The sequence below is a fragment of the Prunus avium genome, chromosome 3 (genome assembly GCF_965620075.1).
Source record: "Prunus avium chromosome 3, drPruAviu1.hap1.1, whole genome shotgun sequence".
NCBI lineage: Eukaryota > Viridiplantae > Streptophyta > Magnoliopsida > Rosales > Rosaceae > Prunus > Prunus avium.
Window position 1 is genome coordinate 40,049,908 of NC_142286.1, and position 21,518 is coordinate 40,071,425.

Consider the following 21,518-nt stretch of genomic DNA (forward strand, 5'->3'; position numbering starts at 1 on the left):
TTTTCTTTGAATAAGAGGAAAACATAAATTACAAAATTCCTAGTCGTGGTAGTGCTTTAATTAATGAAGGGAAATCCAACAAAATCATCGAGTTTAATTAAGGAAATAAAATTTTATTTTGTGGAGTGGTAAATAAGTCAAAGCCTTAGTTTAAAAACAAAAATTCAAAATCAAAAGGCTCAAGGGGTGAGAGAGAAAGCAAGGAAGCAAGGAATCTGAAATTGTCTCCGCGTAAAGAGGAGAAGACAAGAGGGAGTCGTTGTTGGTGTTGGTAAAGAAAGAGGTTAAAGGACCAGGAATATCCATCCAGGAAGACGTTACCCGCCACCAGTCTCTCCCTCTCTGTCCACGCGTCCTTTTCCCAACCTTCCCTGCTCTCACTCTCTGTGCGCCCTTAATTTTGGCACGCACGCTCTGTTTTCTCACCTTCCAATTTCTGTTTCCTCCCTCCCCTTTTCTTCACCTCTTTGGTTTTCTTTTCCTCCTCTATCACTCTCTCTCTCTGCATTGCGTTGGTTCGTTGGTTGGTCGGTTACTTGGATGGTTGGGTCAAATTAACCTCTGCTTTTCTCTGCAGCATCAGATTCGGTAATTTCAAGCTTCTCTTTTTTATTCTCCAAATCCGTTTCAATCTTTTTGTTTATCTTATTTTCCTTTCCTCGTCTCTTTCGCTTAACCTACCCACATAATAAATCTATTTCGATTAGGGTTTCTCTAACACCAATCTTTCCTTATCCTGAAAACAGCGTTGCTTTGAATTTAGCTTGTTTGGTACTTTTACCAAATTATGAACTTTTTTCTTTTTCTTTGAGAATCAACCTATTAGAAAGTTGGGTTCTTTTTCTTCCCTTCAATACAGGAACCTCTTGTAGAATTTCAGGTGCCTTTTGTTTTCTTTATAATTTTTTGCCTCCTGGAATGGAATGTTTTCCTTGTATTCTTGACTTGCTTTTATATTTCAATCTTTCCTAGTCGGCTCTCTTGATTTCTCGTCTGCCAGAAAATCGAGGTTTCTTGGTACCATCAAGCTCGCGTTCTATTTCTATCTCTTAGCTCCAAACGATGGCTTTGAATCTCTCTCGTGGCTCAATCTTGCCTACGTATCCTTCTTCTGTTTGGTACTCTAATGGGTATGTGATGGATCAATACAAAGAAAATAATTTGGATGGTGTTTGTGATGATTCGTCAAGTTCTTGGGGTTTCAATTTGGATTTGAAGAATACCCATTGGGGGACTGAATTGGGTGGCTATTGTGACCATTCTGCTGATGATATTGTGGATCGGTTGCCTGTTGATCCTTTTGGAATGGGGATAAGGTCTACTTTTACTGCTATCACGGGTTGGCTTCAAGGTTTTGAAAAGGAACACGAATCTTATGGCTCTGGGTTGCATGAAGCAATTGATGGTGGATTATTGGCAGGTTTCAATTGGGCTTGGAATAGTGCTGTGATGTTTCAGCCGGAAGTTTGTGACCTGAGATTTGATGGAATATCAATTCCATATGATAGCTTTGATGGGTATGGGATCAATGATGGAGGTTTTGTGTTGGATGGCAATGTGGAGGAGTTTCTGAGTTTTAGCGATGTGGGGAACTTGGATTTTTGTGATGGAGCTAAGGAACTGCAAGTTGAAACTGAGGAAATACAAGGTTGTAGCATTATGCATCCTAAAAGTGAGGGGAGTGCTCCACATGATGCTATGTTCTATGCATTGAGTTTTCTTGGTGTTAAGGACCTTCTTTCAGTTGAAAAGGTTTGTAGGTCTTTTCGTGATTCAGTTAGAAGTGACCCTCTTATATGGAGGAGTATTGTCATTGATTGGCCGTTGAATGAGATCATCACTGATGATGTTCTTATAAAGTTAACTGACAGGGCTCAAGGCACTCTTCAAGCCTTGACTCTAGTGCATTGTGTCCATATCACTGACTCTGGGCTGCAGCGTGTGTTTGACAGCAACCCAAAGCTGACAAAGGTGAGTATTTGAAACTTTGTATTTTCTATATTCCTGAACCGAACACGTCTGTTTCCTGTTTATGATTTTGTATATCAGTGTATCTCTCCAATTTTCAGTGACAATAATTTTTGAAAGAGATATTCTTATGCGGCTTTCTCTTAGAATATAATGTTCTGAAGTTACGTTTGACCCCTGAGGCTACTTTCATATAGGGGCTTTTTTCCATAAGCCACAAATAACTACAATTTCATATATGTTTTCTATGAAAAACATTTCGTGTGCCTCCTATTGAAAGTAAAAGCGAAAATCTCGTTCGCCATCAGTTATCAAACATGGGGCTATAAAACTTGGTGAAGTTATTGTATCTTGCTGTTCTTACACATGCCTGTTGAGATGAACTCGTGTCGTTTATAGCAAGTAGGTTGAAGACTATCATTCCTGTCGTGTTTTTTTTATAAAAAAAATTGGGGAACACCTTTGGTTATATGCCAATGTGTGTTGTCATGTCTAATACAATGTCAAGAACAATGGAGTGAATAAGTTTTTGATTGATTTTTTTAAATCTCCTTTGTATTAATATCAATAAATTTGACAATTGATGCAGCTCTTGATGCTGAACATGTATTCAGTGTTTCGTTGTAGATTTTGCTTATTGATTAGTTAACTGATATTGAAAGTCAGCGTAGTCTTTATCGTGTAAACTGGTAGTGCTCTTTAAGGGTATTTTGCCTCTTCGTATCATCAAGCTAAATGTGTGAAGTTTATAGGTATTCATTATACCTTGCTTTCTATGTAGTTTAAGTTCTTTCTAATATGAATGTGCACCTTTTTCCCTGTGCAGTTAGGTGTTCCAGGATGTCTTAAAATAAGTGTTGAGGACATCTTGTCAAACTTATGGACCTTGAAGTCAGCAGGCAAACCTGGAATAAAGCAGTTAAGAATTGGTGGTCTCTCTGGTATAACAGAGATGCAGTTTGAAGAGTTGAAATTATTGCTTGGTGCAGATAACCGCGTTCAGTTTAGAGCACCAAAACCTAGGTTTTTTCATGGTGGGCTGTCACATCTTTCTTGTGATGATGATTGTGCCATCGACATTGAAGCGTGCCCCAGGTGCCAGAAACTAAGTTTAGTTTATGATTGCCCAGCAAAGAGTTGCCAAGGGAAACATCGTGCTGATCAGATGTGCAGGGCTTGCATGCTTTGCATAGCTCGCTGTATTAGTTGTGGGTGCTGCCTTCAAGACACTGATTATGAGGAGACATTTTGTCTAGACTTGCTTTGTGTGGTTTGTATGAAGAAAATACTCAAATGTAGGCATGGAGAAAAGGGTGCTCCCAAGTGTGCCTTTTTTTGTCGGGAGAACAGGTATCAATTTTGCCTTATTGGCTAATGGAAAGACATTGCATATTCGTTTGCTGTTGGTTGTGGATTAGAATCTACAAGGGTGGTTGGCTGTTCAGAAATGGGCACAAGCTATTTAATGCATGCTTGGTTGCTACAGTAAGGAGTTGTATTACCATGAGGAACTTGCAGCTTGTGAAGCTGGAGATAATCTCCGGAGGAAGGAAAAGGAAAATGAAAAAAAAAAAAAAAGGAAAAAAGGAAAAGAAAAAAAAAACAGAAAAAAAGGAGGGAAGAATAGAGAGATGAGAGGAGGTTACAACAGAAAGGTTGATTGAAATAGGGAAAAGTAAAAAAGAAAGGAGAGGGAAAATATATCAGAGGTTGAGAAGTTTGGCTTGAACATGTTTAGTTAGCTCATGCCAAAGTGGTTCCTGTCCTGGAGGGAGACTTACCAACCCCAAGGACCAAAGGGCAATGAAGAAAATTTAGTGGGGGAAGTGGAGCAGTTGATTGTTAATGGAAGTGGGGAAATCATCATCAAAGTCGAGTTAAGTATTTTTGGGTGCAGAAGAAGAGCAGCAGCCATTTATGGGGGTGAAGCAGAAAGTTATGGGAGAGCTGTTGGAGCACTGATCTGTTTGTTATATTATATACCAAGTTTGTGGAATCTTGTTTTTAAGCAAAATAGTAAATAAATAAGTTGTATTCCATTTAAAAAATATAAACCAATTTTGTTTTTTTTCAGTGTTGCTATCTATTGTTTTTTTTCTTTTTTTTCTTTCCTTGCATCTATATATATGTCAGCAACAAGTGTTTGCCAAGGAGCAAACCGAACAATACCGTCGGTCCATAAAAAAGTCCAACTCTTCCAAATCAACAGTTGATATCGTACTATATCAACAGTTGATATCGTACTATATCAACAGTTGAGTTTGGTTTGGTTTAGTTAAATTTTTTAGTTATTAATTTATTCAATTAGATATCTTTTATCTAAAAGAAACCCATTACCAACCAATCCTTAATATTAATTTCTTATTTAAGTATAAGTATAAATATATGTTTCAACATGGAGCGGTTGGATAAAGATTAAAGAGGCATTGTGGGCTGCATAATACTGATAAACCCTACCTACCTACCTAGCCCATTCCATGACTGTCGACCCAGCCCATACCTCTTCACGTCTGTCTCCCTCTGACCAGCGTCCTGTCCTCCTCTTCAGTCCGACGCCAACTTCTTAATCTTCTCCTTCTTCGCTTTTTGCTTTCGTCTTCCTTTTTTCTCCTTCATCCTTTGATTTTTCTTCGTCTTCCTTTTTCCTTTCTTTTTTCTTCTGCCTCGTCACATTTACAGGAAAGCCAAGCCAAGACTTGAGAGGAAAAGTTAAAACTCCTAATCGTCATGGAGAACGGTGAAATTCCCGAAAACGCCAATGAACGTAAGGCTTTCTTCATAATCTCAGTTCTCAAAGTTGCTGGGTTTTTTTCAGTTAGGCTGTCTTAATTTCTTCTTCATCTCTTGGAATTATTATTATTATTATTATTATTTTTTAAACTGTACCTTTTGCTCAGATTGCCCGGGTCCTCAATCCGATTCTGCTGGAAAATCTGATGCGTGCGAAGGATGCCCGAATCAACAAATTTGTGCTACTGCTCCAAAGGGCCCTGACCCAGGTTTCCTTTCTCTCTTTTACTGCTAAAGCTGCAAACTTTGAATTGTTTTTTGGTTAATTTTGGCCGGTGATATTTGTAAATTCTTTATTTTGGGCTGCGCTGAGTGATTCAACTATGACTAGCATTTAGATGAACAAGCCAAAGTAGATGCTTTTATGTGAACTTCATGAAGTTGGTGATTCTGATCAATTATGAATAAGTTGGCCCTAGTTATGTTGCCACACCACATCTGAATAATAACATAGTTTTTTCATTTGACCGCAGTTAATATCTGGCATTTCGTTGGAGCTATGAATTAAAACACTTTATATGTATCAAAATAATCTCAGGTTTGTTTCTTCTTATATTTTATGTGCTGCCTCCGAAATCCAAACTTAATTTTATAATTATGTGGCTTATACCTTGTTATATCTTTGATGGTGTTGTTGTGGGAAGGGAGATAATCTACAAAATCAAAAAAGAAAAAAAAAAATAGAGACTACAAGGCGTTACAACTTACATTTATCAGTAGCTAAGCTGTGTTTCAAAGTTTCATTAGGTATTGTTACAAGGCATCCAAGCATACAATTTCAGTAACCCCTCTGTGATTTTCTTCATTTGTGCAACTGCGCAAGTTTTAATTCCATGTAGGAATTCTTTTTCCTCCATGCAAAACTATCTTATATGACTTAAGGATGATGTGCTTTTGTATTCATGATTTGTATATTGTTTTTGTACAGACGTGGTTGCAATTGCAGAAAGGATGGCCGCTGTAAAGCATAAGATACTGGTTTTATCAGGAAAAGGTGGAGTTGGCAAGAGCACATTCTCCGCCCAACTTGCATTTGCACTAGCAGCTATGGACTTTCAGGTGGGTCTTCTTGACATTGACATTTGTGGCCCGAGCATCCCAAAGATGCTTGGCCTAGAAGGCCAAGAAATCCACCAGAGCAACCTTGGCTGGTCTCCTGTATATATTGAATCCAACCTTGGGGTCATGTCAATTGGATTCATGCTTCCAGAACCTGATGACGCTGTTATATGGAGGGGGCCACGCAAAAATGCGCTCATTAAGCAATTCTTGAAGGATGTTTATTGGGGTGAGCTTGATTTTCTAGTAGTTGATGCTCCTCCTGGGACCTCAGATGAGCACATTGCAATTGTTCAATACCTCGATGCTGGTTCAATAGACGGTGCAATCATAGTCACCACTCCACAACAGGTCTCCCTGATTGATGTTCGGAAAGAAGTAAGTTTCTGCAAGAAAGTTGGAGTTCAGGTCCTAGGGATTGTTGAGAATATGAGTGGCTTGTGCCAGCCAGTGATGGATTTCAAATTTTTGAGGATGACAGAGGCCGGTGAGCAAATAGACGTCACAGAATGGGCAAGGGAGCATCTGAAAGAGAGAGCGCCGGAATTTCTAAGCATAATCGCTTGCACTGAAGTGTTTGATAGTAGCCGTGGTGGAGCTGAAAGAATGTGCAGGGAAATGGGGGTACCTTTTCTGGGGAAGGTACCATTGGACCCCCAGCTTTGCAAGGCAGCTGAAGAAGGTAGATCTTGTTTTGTTGATCAGAAGTGTGCGGTGAGTGCACCTGCACTGAAGAAAATCATAGATAAAATGATGGAAAATCAGGGATTATCTAGAATGTCGGTAGACAACAATGCATAAGTGATGGTTTTCAGATCAAGATTTTGTTCATTTTTTACCTCAACACTTTAATGGTTGTGTGGAATATATGTTTTTTGGCATGTGAATTGTCTTTATGTTATATGTAATTTGCATAAAAATTATATTTGTGTTCTTTTTAATTTATTTTGTGTAATAACACAATTTTCTTGACCATGAATACTCGTAAAAGTATTGATGTTTGACTAACATTCTAATTCTCGACAAGAAAAAGACAAAAAAAAACTTCATTGAGGTAGATTAGGCCAATTGACTAAGGCAACGTCACACTAGAGTTTATACGAGAGTTCAAATCTCCTCCCGGAAAAAATAAAAAATAAAAATAATGCTTGCGAAAGTTGGGCGGCTGAGATCATCTGCTGATAAAAAAGAACATACGCGTCCAAAGGAAACACACGAGCGCTTCCCATTTGCACAGGCCCTCTTTTGTCTTTTCCTCTTCTTCTCTTTAGGCTCTGCAATTATCAGCTACACCCAGATGCCAATCCACTTTGCTACAACCTTCACACTTTGCCTAGACATGTACCTCTCGGAGAAGGCCCGACCGGTTGACTTGTACAAGGGAGGAGGACTAGGAGGAGAAGAAGAATCGGAGAGAGAGATGATGATGGAGGTGGTGGTGGCGAATGGGAGCGCGCCACCTCATCATCATCATCAGAACCAAAGCGAAAGCCAGCACCAGCAGCAGATGCATCAGATGATCGTGGGGATTGGGGAGAACAACAGCAGCGGAGGAGAAGGTGAAGAGCAAGAATTGTGTGCTGCTACTAGTAATAGTATTGGCAGCAGAGCAGCAGGAGGAGGAGGAGGAGGACCAGGAGCCCCAAAGAAACGGGCCGAAACGTGGGTCCAAGAAGAAACGCGAAGCCTGATAGGGTTTAGGAGAGAGGTGGACGGGCTTTTCAACACGTCCAAGTCCAACAGGCACCTCTGGGACCAGATCTCAGCCAAGATGAGAGAAAAGGGCTTCGACCGCTCCCCCACCATGTGTACGGACAAGTGGAGGAACTTGCTCAAGGAGTTCAAGAAGGCTCGTCACCAAGTCAAAGTCGGCAGTCGCTCGGCCAAGATGTCGTATTACGAGGACCTCCAGGACTTGCTCAGAGATAGAACCAACAACAACCACAACGCTGCTTCTACTGATGCTGCTGCTGCTTCCGCCGCTGCTTACAAGAGCCCCACTCCTCCCAAGCTCGAATCTTTTGTTCGCTTCTGTGACAAGGGTGAGAATTTATGAGAGCTGAGACTGACTGAAACTTACCCTATTCAACATTTCAAATTTTTACTATTATTATGCTTACCCTTTTTCTAAATTTGTTTATTTACTCTATAAATTGAAAAAAGTACAGGTCTTGAAGATTCAGGCATTCCATTTGGACCTATGGAAGGTATACATTCCTTTGCTTGCATGTCTTGTCTTTCAATTTGCAATTTGATTGTAATTTGTTATAAAAGAAAAATTAAAAAAAGCTTCTTAATTTCTCTTTGTTTATAGCTACTGACCGATCAGCACTCAATTTGGAAAGGCAGTTGGATCATGATGGCGACCCTCTTGCTATTACTGCAGCCGATACAGTTGCAGTTAGTGGAGTTCCTCCTTGGAATTGGAGAGAGGGTCCTGGAAATGGTGAGCTTTCTTTCACAACTAGAATGGCAGTGCAAAAAGTTCTCCCTTTCAATTTAAAAGAATATTGGTAATTCTTGTTGAAACAATACTTCAATTGGCTGTGGAAATGTGTCTAGACCTGTAACCTTTCATCTAAATTAAACAGCTTTCCTCAAGAAAAGTAATTTTCATGACCTAACAATCACACTACATTGCTTAGCTTTGGTGCCTTTCTAGCATATGCTGCATTCTGAGTTTAGTTGAGGAAGATTTTTGTCCTGTCCTCTTTAGAAGAGCTTCAATCTCTCTCTGTCTCACTATCAATCGCTTGCATGACACTTCCACTGTAAGCTTTACCTTGCCTTTTAACCGCACACCTCCTTTGTTGAGGCTTGGAATCATGTGTGGATAAAACCAAGAGTCTAAGCATGACCCGAGACTGATATATGCATCTTGTAAAAGTTTCAAAGTTAAATGCCTGAAGCATGTTATCTTTCAATGGCAGGAGGGGAGGGCCACTCTTCTTATTGTGGAAAGATTATAACTGTCAAGTTGGGGGAATACACCAGAAGGATTGGTATTGATGGAACTGCTGATGCGATTAAGGAGGCAATCAAGTCTGCGTTCAGAATAAGAACTAAGCGGGCATTTTGGTTGGAGGATGAAGATCAGGTTGTCCGGAGTCTCGATAGGGACATGCCTTTGGGCAATTACACTCTTCACCTCGATGAAGGTATTGCATTCCTGGAGTAATAAGCAAAAGTTTTTCTATATTATATGGAACTGGAAGGTGGTTTGCTGGATTATAATAAGTAGCCTTATTCTTCTTGTGGCAGGAATTACCATAAAGCTTTGCCTCTATGATGACTCTGACCGTATAGTTCGTACGGAAGAAATAACATTGTACACTGAAGATGATTTTCGTGATTTTCTTGCACGGCGTGGCTTGATGGGTTTACGAGAGTTGAGTGGCTATAGACGCATTGATACTTTAGATGAGCTACAATCCGGTGCAATGTACCAGGGGGTGAGACTTCTTGGGGACTAAAAAAATTGTGTTTAGCTTTTCATCCAGCTCCTAAAGGTGGAAATTTCTTCTTTCTTTTCTTTTTTTCTTTTGCCCAGCTAGTCATTCACCGCTCTATGGCTGGTGGTGTTAATCCATGTTGTAAGTGCCAAGTGCCAGCCAATTGAATTAACACTGTAAAGATGTAACTTGTACATGTAAAGGGATGTTTCCAGTTTTGTACCTGCTATGTAATCTGATTTCTAATCCAAATTTCAAAAGCTATGAATACTTACAAGGAAATATTTCTTCAATTGTGTGCCGGTGGTACATACTATTTAAAAGAAAAAGAAAATTGCTTCTTTCTATAACGCTCGAAAGGACCCAAAACTTATTAATTCATTTCTCACCTTACGGTTTGCAAATCTGTGAGTGAAACAACTTTTTACCAATTCTGCTCCGGTTGGTCATTTTTCTCGAAAAGAAGGGCAACGAGGCCACCTCAATAGTCAACAACACCGTCCAAATCATCACTGGTTTCCAGCTTCGACAAATGCGCGGACACTAGTTCTTTTTTCTTATGGGGATTTCAGGTCGTAACTCCACCTCACATGCATATAATTATATAAATAGCACTCACACTCTCACACTCTCCCTTGTTCACAATCACAAGCCCTCTCTCTCTCTCTCTCTCTCTCTCTCTCTCTCTGGGTTTAAAAGAAGAAGAAAACACTCCACTAAACATCATGGCCAAGATCAAGATTGGCATCAATGGTATTCTTGCATTTATTGTGGTTTGTTTACTTTACTGTTTATTTATATGATCACCAACGCACAGATTGGCATTTTCCAAATGGTCTTGATTTGGTGTTATGTGGGTGAAGGATTCGGAAGGATTGGCCGCTTGGTTGCCAGAGTTGCTCTGCAGAGAGACGACGTTGAACTTGTCGCTGTCAACGACCCTTTCATCAACATTGAATACATGGTAATGTATATCTTTTATGTTGTTCATTCTGCATCCTGTATGCATGGTGATGGTTTGCGCCTATGAGATTGTGTTAATTGTAAATATCTCTGCAGAGCTACATGTTCAAGTACGACAGTGTTCACGGGCAATGGAAGCACCACGAGCTTAAGGCTAAGGATGATAAGACCCTTCTCTTTGGTGACAAGCCTGTCAGAGTTTTTGCTTCTAGGTAATATGCTTATATACTTCATTATTACCTGGTTCTACCAACACCAACACCCTTTCTTGTGTGTAATTAATCAATTAGTTAGTCAGACCTAAACTAGCTAGACTGAAATTCCAATTGGATTGTCCATTCATTTCGACTAGGGAGCCCGAAGGGATTCCGTGGGGCGAGGCTGGTGCTGAATTTGTGGTTGAGTCCACCGGAGTGTTCACTGATAAGGAGAAAGCTTCTCTCCACTTAAAGGGTGGTGTAAAGAAGGTTGTGATTTCTGCCCCCAGTAAGGATGCTCCCATGTTTGTTGTGGGTGTCAATGAGAAGGACTACACCCCAGATCTTAACATTGTTTCCAATGCCAGCTGCACCACCAACTGTCTTGCTCCATTGGCAAAGGTAGTTAGTTTCAATTATTGGTCTTATTTTCTTCTAATGACTAATTAATTAATTTGGAGAGCTCTCTCATGTTTCTTGAATTAATATATATATATATATACATCTGGACAGGTTGTTCATGACAAATTTGGTATTGTGGAGGGTCTTATGACTACCGTCCATTCTATTACTGGTGCGTGTATATGCGTATATATGTATATTCGAATGTATGTATGGTCCATTGTCATTGACTGGTGTTTCAATGTAATGCAGCCACTCAAAAGACTGTTGATGGACCATCAATGAAAGACTGGAGAGGTGGTAGAGCTGCAGCCACCAACATCATTCCCAGCAGTACTGGAGCTGCCAAGGTATTATTGATTGAATGCCTTGCAATGCATCTATATATGATCACAGTTCATACGCATGATATATATGATACTTGAAGGCTTTGTTGCTTAACCATGATATATGCATTTGTTAAGGTGTTTGATATATTTTGGAAATACTGAAAGAAGAAATAAGTGTTGTTTTTTGTAGGCTGTTGGTAAAGTGCTGCCTGCACTGAATGGGAAGTTGACAGGAATGGCGTTCCGTGTTCCCACTGTTGATGTTTCGGTGGTTGATCTCACCGTGAGACTTGAGAAGAAGGCCACTTATGATGAGATTAAAGATGCCATCAAGTAAGGACCAGAAACATTCATTCCCTATGATTTCAAACTGCTCATCTAAATTTCCTTTTCTTTTTGTTGTTGTTGTTGTTGTTGTTGTTGTATATTATTGTAGGAAAGAATCTGAGGGCAGCCTGAAGGGAATCCTTGGATACACGGACGAGGATGTTGTGTCGACTGACTTTGTGGGTGACAACAGGTGACCATTTTGACTCACCTTCTTTTGCTCTGTCTCTGTCCCCGTCTCACTCTTTAAGAATATGTTGTGGTTATGTGCCTGCCTGGACTGCGTGTGTATATGTATATATATGTTGCAGGTCGAGCATTTTCGATGCCAAGGCTGGAATTTCTTTGAATGACAACTTTGTGAAGCTTGTGTCTTGGTATGACAACGAATGGGGTTACAGGTAGATCCACAATTTCTTTATTTACTTGTTTGTTTTTATTATGGTGCTCCGTTTTATTTTACATAATTGTGGCGGAAAGAACAGAAATGTCTGTTTATATTGCTTTGTCATACTCCAAATTTTAATTGTATTCTGAAAGCAAGATTTTCCATCCACACTTCTCTTATTAACGACGTGACGTGACGTTTGTTGCAGCTCACGAGTTATTGACTTGATCTGTCACATTGCCTCTGTTAAATAAGCGATCCTAGGATCATGAATCATGATGTGGACTGTGGAGTCAGAGCTTCAATTTCTCGGGCACATCAGGCAGCTAATTTATTTATTTATTTATTTTCAAATTATTAATTTATGAACATCACGCAGCTAGTTTGTGATTAGTACGGTTTAAAGGGTTTTCTTTTTCTTTTTCCTTTTTTGGGGAATAATCAAGCTTTACCAGTGATATGAGTTTTGTAGTACTTTGGTTCCGGAGTGTGATAGAAGCTTTGGTTAGATTTGGATCATTGCTTTGATTGTATGGGATTGTTCATGAGGGATCAGATCAGTAATGGCATTGGCATGAATCTAATTCTAACTTGATATGCCTCTTTACAATAAAATAAAAAATAACATCTTTTTGTTTTTTTGGGGAAGAGAAATCAAAAGAGACAATCCTTCTGTCTCTCCTTGCTTTCGATCCGGAGAGTATATTCCAAACCCAAAGGACTTGATTTAAAAAATACAGGAAATTAGCTCCCAAATAAAATAGGTAGATGATTATGTCAATCTCCTCTCTTAGCCTTATTGCCTTGGGAACATTCACGAATACAAAAGCAAAAGAATGGAAGATTCAGTAAACACAACAGGCCCAGCAACATATTAACACAAGTGCTCAAATTTATACTCAAGTACTAACATGCGGTGAATTTAGTCAGAATGCATTTATAAACGCAACAACCAGAGCACTTTCCTAAAACCATAGCCTTCATTCTTAACAAGTTTCAGATAACCTATGTTCCAAGAAAAAACCAAAAACTCTAGAAATAAACCACTCTGAACTTCAGTGTATTCACGATCCGGTCTTCTTGTTATGCCACATCTTGGAACCCTGCAAATTGAACATGTAAAAGTTACAATTTACAATTGCTTATCAAATCTTCAGAGGCTTTCATGATATAATTGCAATTCTGAAAAGATAGGACCAAGTTCAGTGACTGAGAAGAGGTATTCGGATACGGACTCCAAATGAACATCCACATCCACCATCTTTCCACACACACACAAAATTGAAATACTACAAAAGCATTGAAAGAATTCCAAATCGATTTGATTATTGCATCATGATACATTAAGAGGTGGAAAGATGCGTGAGTGAACCTAATTCATACTTCTCCTGCCTTTTGTTCAGAACCCAAGTTAAAAGAGCACGCTGTTAGCTATGCTATATATTAAATCACTCTTAGCTTTCCGATTTCTTCAATATGTCCCTCATCCATCTTAAACTTAGGTTGACTAGATACTAGATGCAAGAGAAGTGTACCTAAAACCAAAAACAAATTGGCAATGTGAAGCTGAACTACCAGTCACACAAAGGAATCAACACTTGTTCCATCGAAATTTGTTAAAAGAAACCTCGCTGAATTCCTTAATTGTTACTAGCAAGTAGGTCACGTTCCTTATAATCTCTCATATATATCGTGCACTGCTAGGTTTGACAGAGAGAAAAGGAAGAGGCCAAAGGTATCAGCAACCAATCTAATTTATCATAGAAAATCTTAGGACCGAAGAATGTACTATAGAAAAAAGAACCATACTAACTGCAAATCACATTCATGCAAATCACATTCATGCACATCAGAGTTATGAAATTCCAGGTCTAAATTTAAGAAAGTTTGAACAAGTTTTTTCTACGACAAGCTCTTCAGCAATGTCATAACGATACATGAACAAGGGGTAAACAACAAATTCAAGTACATTAAAGAAATGTAAAAGGTCCAGATAAAAAAAATGTAAGAACTCCAGATTTAAACAACTGTAAACGGTCACAGTTTATGAAAGTTGGCATGCAACTTTTAAATGGAGTGGTGCCGAGGACCTACATTGTAATAAAACAAAAAACGTACAGTATTTATCTTGTCACAACAATGGTAAGAAGCATAACACTATGCAGCTTCCCCCTCTGTGGCTAACACGCTATCATTCAAGCAGTATCACAACTCAATTTTTCAGACTCCCTTGAAGTTCAAAACAAAAGGCAATCAAAAAAACTATTCCGAAGTTTAGAATAATGATAAACCTGAGTAGCTTGAGCTTGTAACCTTGCATACTTGATGAGCTACCTCGCTTAGTGCAAAAAACCTGAACTCTTACAAAGCTAATGAGCACTATTTTTTCTAATAGTTATTATGTTTAATCACTTCGCAAACAGGGGATTGTCTTGTTTGTCTAGATTGGTTTAATTGTCAGTTGTAAATACATACATACATTAACATATGATCCCAGTAATACCAATCAATTACCAAATAAATATAACTCATAAACGCTCTTATAAGGACAATGTAACAGTAAATGAAAAACAAAGAAAGCAAATCAAAGACAACAGAAGAAGTGAAATGAAAATTTACCATCAACGAGGGTTGAGAGCAAAGAGCATGTTCTTCCCACCAGGCAGGTAAGACACATTGGGCGACCTGGCAAGCGTGGCAGCAACCTCCCTGGAGGCCTCGATCCTTCTAAGCTCGATCAGTCCCAGACCCGCAGACGCAGTCGCATCAGAGATGAGCTTCGCAGCCTCGCTCTCACCCTGGGCCCGAATAATCGCGGCGCGCCTCTCCTGCTCCGTCTTCGCCACCACAAACTTGGAGCGCTCCGCCTCCTGCTGGGCCACCTGCTTCTGCTCAACGGCGCGCGAGAACTCCATCCCGTACGACAAGTGCGTAATCGCCACGTCATCCAGCACGATGTTGAAGTCCTTAGCACGGCGGATCAAGCTCTCACGCACCAGAGCCGACACGTGAGGACGCTCCGTCAGAAGCTGATCGGCGTTGAATTGGGCTACGACGGCCTTCAGCACCTCGTTTCCGATGGAGGGGAGGACCTTCTCGTCGTACTCGAGCCCTAGGGTTTTGAAGATCTCAGGGAGGCGGGATACCTCGGGACGCGAGAGGACCCTGAGGGTGAGGTTCACCATCTGCAGATCCTTGGTGCCGGAGACCGAAGAGAAGGTGTGGGGCCGGGTACGGATGTCGAAGATGTAGGGCTTCTGGAGCCACGGGATCAGAAAATGGGTCCCCTCGCCGACGGTGTCGTCGATGACTCCACGGAAACGGTCGAAGAGAACGGCGCGCTGACCACCGTCGACGGTGTAGAGCGCGGAGTTGACGATGGTGGCGCCGGCACCGAGCCCGAAGGCGGCACGAGCGAGGTTGGTGAGGAAGGACACGGCAGCTTGGTTGCTTCCCATCTTGAGATGATGACGATGATGATTTCGGAGAGTAGGAGGAAAATGGGTTTCTGGAGTGAGAAGAGGGAGAGTAGGGTTTATGTGGCTTTTGTTATTAAACCCTAACAACTTGGACAGAAAGATATTCCAAATTGGGCTGGGGCTTCACACAATTCTTTTGTTTGGGTAACGGGCCTAAACCCATCAACTCATTTGTGCCGGAGAATAGTATTTGGGCCGGACATGCTTAATACCTTGGGCCTGAAAAATGAAAAGTAAACTTTTATGATATAAAAGATCTTGCGGTTATTAAATAGATGGAACAGTAAAAAAAAAAGTTTGTTGAAATTAAACTTTTTAATCTTTTTGCTCGTATTTCTTGTTAATGTGCTCATCAGGAGTGTAATCAGGTTGCTTATTTATTGGCTAAGCAGGCGCTTCTGTTTCAGGATTTTCAAGTTTGGCTAGAGGATGGTCCTTTGTGGCTTTCTGATACTTTGGCTAATGACAAGTTATTTTCTTAATTTTAATTTTGATTTATATTGGTTGTGATGTTGTGTTACTCTTTTTCCTTGACTGGATTTTCCTTCATTTATGGGTTTTTAAAGGCAATGTTTTAATGAGGCCAAACTTCTTTTTTGGATCTGAATGAGGCTACACTTGTTGCATCACTGAAATCCAGTTTTTACATTTTGTATTATGACATTATTGTTTCAATGAAGTTATCTTTCTTTGATTAAAAAAAATATATAATCTAAACAATTCTAAATTAAGTTAATCTACAGGAAATGAAACTCGAACTTGGGTGTAAGAGGGCGAGTTCACTATCTTGATAAACTAGCATAAATGACGCCTGAAAAATGGAAAAAAGGGTATTTAATTGGAATAACATGTTAAACAGATGGGGCCATATACTTTTGAGATTGCTATGATACATGATTGGTGGAATGGATATGGAAGGCACCATCGAATGTCCTACTATGTGTCCACCTTAGGCCTTACCCAACTTAACAATGGTGGGTCGGTCGCATTCTATCCCAATCCTACATCCCAGTGGTTCACGGAAAGGTTGATGCTTTCCTCCTTTTTCCTTTGGGTTATTATATCAACTTGGCAGGCAAGGAAATTTGTGTTGTCATGACATGACGGTAGTTTACAGAAATAAGCAGAACTTCTCTTGTATGAAAAAGTATGCAATGCATGGTGGCCTGGTGGTCCGGCTCTATGAGTTTGTTCATTTTCTAGAGCGTGAATATCCACTGAAATGGGGCTGCAGGCTGCAGGCAGCTTAGCTTAGGCAGTCGCTGTTGGGCTGCAGGCTCCAAGCTTTTCGTTCTGCAAAAGGCCATGTGAAGATTAGGCTTCGACGATGACTCTGATTTAAAGTAGCAAAGAAAGAGACTGGTGGAAGAACTGGACTGGATAAGCAGATGAGAAAAAGAAAAAGAAAAACAGAAATTTGACATGTCACATGTCACATGGAGATTAATAATTATTGTTAAAGTGAGTAACCCACACCCTCTATATTTATAGCTTTTGAATGTTGAGCTACTCCAAAAGTTAAAAGCTGCTTCTCACCAAGCACATGGCGCATCTTTTGCTTTTTTAAAGCTCTGCTCTGTATATGTGTGTGTCTTCCAGTAAGACTGGTATATATATATATATAGACAATATAGGGATACTACTTGTGTTTGAGAGTTGAAGCTTCTAATTTGTAAAGAGCCAAGCTAACAGGCAAACAGAGCTGCTGCACTGCACACCCAAATCTTACATGTAATCTTTGCTTAGTTGGTTGTTATATATAATAACATCTTGCTTTCGGTTTGATTAACAATCCCAACTATGGTAATAATTCCCTACCGCAGGAGATAAAAGAAAAAAGAAGATAATCAAGAGGTTATTAATATGGTTATCAAACGGGCCCAAAGTTGAACAGTATTAATATGATTGGTTTTGTTTATGGTCTAAAACCTAAAAATTGCATTGCATCATTACCGTCAAAAGTTGCGTGTTGCTTGCTTGCATTGCACCGACGGAATATTAATTTATGCAGCTTCAGCAGTGAACCATTTCAGGGTCAACACATAGAATAGAAGTTGGATTGAGTAAGCCACCGTCCATCGCAGTAGAAGTTGAAGTTGATCAATTCCTGAAAGTTCTGATATTTTTGTTGCCTGGTAAATTCATGAAGATTCAAGTTCAACACCAGTTTTTTTCTTTTTTGAAGTTGATCAAACTCTGGAGTTAAAACATAAACATGAGTGGTTTCTTTTGTTTAGTACTTGAATGGGACAGGAAGGTGGATGGATTGTGCAGGTAAAGTGTCAACTTTGACCACTGTGGTGGCTAAATAAAGTAGGCTTAGCTAATTAGATAACTAACCATAGAATAATAAGTACCACGTCTGAATCAAAGCTTAATCCAGTAATGATAATTTATGGACTATCAGCATTTTATTATATCTTCCAATCCAACCCACCAGCTCTGCTTCCTCTGCTCCTCTATCATTACCCCAACCAAAAGTATCAGTAAATTTAATCTCCTTCCCTACATCACACCATCATTATCTGTAACTTTCATTTCACATTCACAGTAGAAAAGGAATCTCGTTTCACCCTATGGTAATTTCTTTTGGCGGGGAGGGTTATTTCTTATCACCGTCATCAAAAGCCTAAAACTCTGTCACACACAACACAATATTAGTTTTGATATTGACCCTAAAACCATATTATATTCTTCTTCTCTCCTACTTTCCCCCAATCCATTCCAAGGCCCTCTTCCTTTTTCTGGCTTCCATTTGTGTAAGCCATGATTGTTGTTTCCCATCCCATACCTCCTACTTTATATTATTCATAATTATTTCATCTTTTATTTCCCTTGCTGTGCTTCTGTTATTGGCATTGCTGGTAGTTGATCAACTGCTTAAATTAATACCAAAGGGTCCTCTTCTCTTATCTTCTTTTTCTGTGACCTTTATTGCTTCCTTTATTTCTTCATGTTCCTGTTTTTGCTAAGCTTGCTTGCTTCTTGTGTTGCTAAATCATCAGAACTAGCTAGCTCTCTATTTTCTACCATCTTCAGAAAATCATCAGAATGCCTCCTACATATTTTCCTCTTCGGTGGGAGAGTACAGGGGACCAATGGTGGTATGCTTCTCCGATTGATTGGGCAGCTGCTAATGGTCACTATGACTTGGTTCGAGAGCTCCTCCGCATTGACAGCAACCACCTCATCAAGCTCACATCTTTACGCCGAATTCATCGTCTTGAGACAGTATGGGATGATGAAGCACAGTTTGATGATGTAGCCAAGTGCCGTTCAAACGTTGCTCGAAAGCTTTTCTATGAGTGTGAATCCAAGAAAGGAAAGAACTCTCTCATCAGGGCTGGTTATGGTGGATGGCTTATGTACACAGCTGCCTCAGCTGGACAACTCGGTTTTGTTCAAGAGCTACTTGAAAGAAACCCTCTGCTTGTTTTTGGGGAAGGAGAATTTGGGATTACTGATATACTGTATGCTGCTGCGAGGAGCAAGAACACTGAGGTTTTCAGGCTGCTCTTTGACTTTGCTGTTTCGCCGAGATTTATGACAGGCAAAGGTGGAGAGCTGGAAGAACACATTGGGGACATTCCTTCTGTATACAAGCGGGAGATGGTTAACAGGGCAGTTCATGCTGCTGCCAGAGGAGGAAATTTGAGCATTTTGAAGGAGCTTCTTTCTGATTGCTCAGATGTTTTGGCTTACAGGGATATTCAGGGATCAACTATCCTCCATGCAGCAGCTGGGAAAGGGCGGGTAGAGGTGAGAGACTCTCCCCCTTATACTAGTCTAGATGTGCTTTTGCAAAGATTCAATCTTTTTTCTTCTTTCTTCTTTTGACCAAAAAAAAAAAGACCCAGCTGTTGTAAGCTCTGCTTTTCCAAATTGCGCCCTTTATTTTTCCTTTTTCTTTTGTGCATGATTCATGCACAAGCATATATCAGCTTAGCCAAGTACAATCTGAGGTTATGCGGTTGTATATAGTAGGATGAAGAGAAACATAAATTTTGTGTGGCTTTTCGTGGTTTTATTGCGTAAAGCATATCATGAATGACTACATAGATATTTAACTTTAATGTATATTCTTGCTTCCAGAGATGTTAGATGACTGATTCATGATTGTTCCGAAGTTTAATTGATGCTTATTCAGAATTTACTTTGAAAGAATACTCGATTTGCAGTTCCACATCTTATACTTACTATGTGGATATATTTTCCATAAACTTTCCAAAAGGTGTAAAACTCCGATCGTTATTAGTAAGCACCGTTCTACTTGTTTCATGTAAGACAGAGGTTATCCCTTCCATGATTAAGATCAAGATTCAAGACTTGACCTGACTTGAACTATTGCAATGATTTGATCCATACACTTAATTAATGTGACCAATCTTGTCATTCATGCAGGTTGTGAAATACCTTTTAGCATCTTATGATATCATAAACTCCAATGACCATCAGGGCAACACAGCATTGCATGTGGCTGCTTCAAGGGGTCAATTAGCTGCAGCTGAAGCTCTTATATCTGCTTCTCCGTCGTCCATTTCCATGAGAAACAACTCTGGAGAAACGTTTCTCCACAAGGCTGTATCTGGTTTTCAAAGTCCTGCTTTCCGAAGATTGGACAGACAAATTCAGCTTCTGAAGCAATTGGTATGTGGGAAAGCTTTCAACATTGAAGACATCATCAATGCCAAAAACAACGAAGGACGGACTGCCCTTCACACGGCAATCATTGGGAATGTTCATTCTGACTTGGTGCAACTGCTGATGATTGCTCAATCAATTGATGTCAATGCCCGTGACATTGATGGCATGACAGCACTTGATTACCTCAGACAATGGCCTCGTTCTGCATCGTCTGAGATACTAATTAGGCAGTTGATTTCAGCTGGGGGGATATTTGGTTGTCAAGATTACAATGCAAGAAAAGCCATTGCTTCTCGCTTGAAGATGCAAGGTGATGGAAGCAGTCCTGGAACATCATTTAGAATTTCTGACACAGAAATCTTCTTGCATACAGGCATTGAAAATGTATTAGATGCCACTGCTGATCGGCATAGCACAGGAAACAATTCACCTTCACCAGAATTGATCAGCCCATATGACCCAACCAATGAGAACCGCAGCTCATTCGCTAGTAAAAAACCAGGTTCTGTAAATTATGCAGCACAACAGTTGAAACGCGTCATTGGCTGGCCCCGGATGAAGGAGAAAAAACCCGAAAGATTCAAGAAATCGGTTGATTTTGGTTCGGTGGATTCAAACAAGATATGCAACAGTTCAGATGATACACCAACACCACTTCGAGAGAGATTTTCAAAGCCTTCATCACTTGCGAATAACAAACGGACACTTTCTGTGAGGAGCAACCAATCAAGTCCATCTGCGAAGAAGAGGTTTGCTTGTGGCATAAGGCATGGTGTTCTGCAGGCAATTCCACACATAACTGTTCCACGTCGATCGCGCTCTAGTTCATTTTCAAAATCATCATCAATCTCTTCACCTAGTTCTCTAGATAAACAAAAAGGTGTGTACATTGAAACTGATACTGCTGGACCATCTTGGTCAAATCAAGTAGTTGATGATGAAACGCCAAACTTGGGTAAACAAGGCTCCCTAAATAGAAGGCTGAGGAGCCAGTATTTCTGTTTTGGTGCCTCAGGCCTATCTGTGAAAAACCCTGTTACCAGGCAGCAACAGCAGAACCAAAGTTTCACGCATGCTTCTCCTCCTCCTCCTTCTGTTATTTCAGTGGCTTGAGTGAGTTGATGTGAAGATGTGATGTGAAGAGTTGGGTGGTTGCATTGCAATGAAGCAGACGTCAAAACACAGAAAGGAAAGGAAGTGCTTGGTGCTTGGATATTATATGCAAACTCACTAACATAGAGGAAGAGCTGTAACTTGAATAGCTTGTACTGTTACTTTTTATGTTTTTCCTATCTTTTACTTTTATCTTATGGTATGTTATGTTTGCTTGTTTTAACTTGTCTAGATTATGAATAATAAAAAGAGAAAAAAAAAATTAGTTAAGAAGTGTTTGCATCAATCTCTTTCTATTCCATACCATTACGCAGGTTCTTTGGGGCAATGTGCTCTCCAGCAATCCCTAATCATAAGAAAAAAAGCCCTTAATTTTCTCCTTAGAATTGTAACAGTAGGCCCAAAGC

At 40.0% G+C, this 21,518-nt stretch overlaps 6 protein-coding genes across 7 annotated transcripts; 5 read left to right on the top strand and 1 right to left on the bottom strand.

Moving 5' to 3' along the window:
- Window positions 1-179: 179 nt before the first annotated feature.
- Window positions 180-4,041, top strand: LOC110766093 (F-box protein SKIP14). 2 transcript variants are annotated; one of them, XM_088250036.1, is made up of 3 exons: window positions 180-588; window positions 973-1,971; window positions 2,795-4,041. In XM_088250036.1, exons 2-3 carry the CDS (start codon window positions 1,063-1,065, stop codon window positions 3,341-3,343), a joined length of 1,458 nt encoding a protein of 485 aa, XP_088106162.1. In that variant the 5' UTR covers window positions 180-588; window positions 973-1,062; the 3' UTR covers window positions 3,344-4,041. The 2 variants fall into 2 exon arrangements, with proteins under 2 accessions (XP_088106162.1, XP_021825048.1); XM_021969356.2 differs by having other exon boundaries at window positions 180-1,971.
- Window positions 4,042-4,387: 346 nt separating this feature from the next.
- LOC110766090 (cytosolic Fe-S cluster assembly factor NBP35-like) lies at window positions 4,388-6,740 on the top strand. Its single transcript, XM_021969351.2, has 3 exons — window positions 4,388-4,732; window positions 4,866-4,967; window positions 5,687-6,740. The coding sequence occupies exons 1-3, from the start codon at window positions 4,696-4,698 to the stop codon at window positions 6,616-6,618; spliced, it is 1,071 nt and encodes a 356-aa protein (XP_021825043.1). The 5' UTR covers window positions 4,388-4,695; the 3' UTR covers window positions 6,619-6,740.
- A 297-nt stretch (window positions 6,741-7,037) lies between these two features.
- LOC110766089 (trihelix transcription factor GT-4) lies at window positions 7,038-9,491 on the top strand. The gene is made up of 5 exons (XM_021969350.2): window positions 7,038-7,859; window positions 7,986-8,024; window positions 8,132-8,263; window positions 8,748-8,975; window positions 9,079-9,491. The coding sequence occupies exons 1-5, from the start codon at window positions 7,115-7,117 to the stop codon at window positions 9,288-9,290; spliced, it is 1,356 nt and encodes a 451-aa protein (XP_021825042.2). The 5' UTR covers window positions 7,038-7,114; the 3' UTR covers window positions 9,291-9,491.
- A 206-nt stretch (window positions 9,492-9,697) lies between these two features.
- On the top strand, window positions 9,698-12,579 carry LOC110766088 (glyceraldehyde-3-phosphate dehydrogenase, cytosolic-like). Its single transcript, XM_088250467.1, has 10 exons — window positions 9,698-10,022; window positions 10,133-10,233; window positions 10,329-10,444; window positions 10,585-10,831; window positions 10,943-11,003; window positions 11,084-11,181; window positions 11,351-11,493; window positions 11,597-11,680; window positions 11,799-11,888; window positions 12,084-12,579. Exons 1-10 carry the CDS (start codon window positions 9,995-9,997, stop codon window positions 12,127-12,129), a joined length of 1,014 nt encoding a protein of 337 aa, XP_088106593.1. The 5' UTR covers window positions 9,698-9,994; the 3' UTR covers window positions 12,130-12,579.
- Window positions 12,580-12,747: 168 nt separating this feature from the next.
- Window positions 12,748-15,419, bottom strand: PHB3 (prohibitin 3). Its single transcript, XM_021969349.2, has 2 exons — window positions 14,495-15,419; window positions 12,748-12,978 (listed from the first exon to the last, which is right to left on the bottom strand). Exon 1 carries the CDS (start codon window positions 15,331-15,333, stop codon window positions 14,497-14,499), a length of 837 nt encoding a protein of 278 aa, XP_021825041.1. The 5' UTR covers window positions 15,334-15,419; the 3' UTR covers window positions 12,748-12,978; window positions 14,495-14,496.
- Window positions 15,420-17,820: 2,401 nt separating this feature from the next.
- On the top strand, window positions 17,821-21,334 carry LOC110766097 (uncharacterized). The gene is made up of 2 exons (XM_021969359.2): window positions 17,821-19,113; window positions 19,756-21,334. Exons 1-2 carry the CDS (start codon window positions 18,406-18,408, stop codon window positions 21,109-21,111), a joined length of 2,064 nt encoding a protein of 687 aa, XP_021825051.1. The 5' UTR covers window positions 17,821-18,405; the 3' UTR covers window positions 21,112-21,334.
- Window positions 21,335-21,518: the final 184 nt, after the last annotated feature.

Coding starts and splice junctions, on each gene's coding strand:
- LOC110766093 (XM_021969356.2), top strand. CDS start 1,063: ATGGCTTTGAATCTCTCTCGTGGCTCAATCTTGCCTACGTATCCTTCT. Junction 1,972..2,794: donor GCAACCCAAAGCTGACAAAG/GTGAGTATTTGA, acceptor TTCCCTGTGCAG/TTAGGTGTTCCAGGATGTCT.
- LOC110766090 (XM_021969351.2), top strand. CDS start 4,696: ATGGAGAACGGTGAAATTCCCGAAAACGCCAATGAAC. Junction 4,733..4,865: donor TCCCGAAAACGCCAATGAAC/GTAAGGCTTTCT, acceptor CCTTTTGCTCAG/ATTGCCCGGGTCCTCAATCC. Junction 4,968..5,686: donor TCCAAAGGGCCCTGACCCAG/GTTTCCTTTCTC, acceptor GTTTTTGTACAG/ACGTGGTTGCAATTGCAGAA.
- LOC110766089 (XM_021969350.2), top strand. CDS start 7,115: ATGCCAATCCACTTTGCTACAACCTTCACACTTTGCCTAGACATGTAC. Junction 8,264..8,747: donor GAGAGAGGGTCCTGGAAATG/GTGAGCTTTCTT, acceptor TTTCAATGGCAG/GAGGGGAGGGCCACTCTTCT. Junction 8,976..9,078: donor CACTCTTCACCTCGATGAAG/GTATTGCATTCC, acceptor TTCTTGTGGCAG/GAATTACCATAAAGCTTTGC.
- LOC110766088 (XM_088250467.1), top strand. CDS start 9,995: ATGGCCAAGATCAAGATTGGCATCAATG. Junction 11,494..11,596: donor GAGATTAAAGATGCCATCAA/GTAAGGACCAGA, acceptor ATATTATTGTAG/GAAAGAATCTGAGGGCAGCC. Junction 11,889..12,083: donor GACAACGAATGGGGTTACAG/GTAGATCCACAA, acceptor CGTTTGTTGCAG/CTCACGAGTTATTGACTTGA.
- PHB3 (XM_021969349.2), bottom strand. CDS start 15,333: ATGGGAAGCAACCAAGCTGCCGTGTCCTTCCTCACCAACCTCGCTCGT.
- LOC110766097 (XM_021969359.2), top strand. CDS start 18,406: ATGCCTCCTACATATTTTCCTCTTCGGTGGGAGAGTACAGGGGACCAA. Junction 19,114..19,755: donor CTGGGAAAGGGCGGGTAGAG/GTGAGAGACTCT, acceptor TCATTCATGCAG/GTTGTGAAATACCTTTTAGC.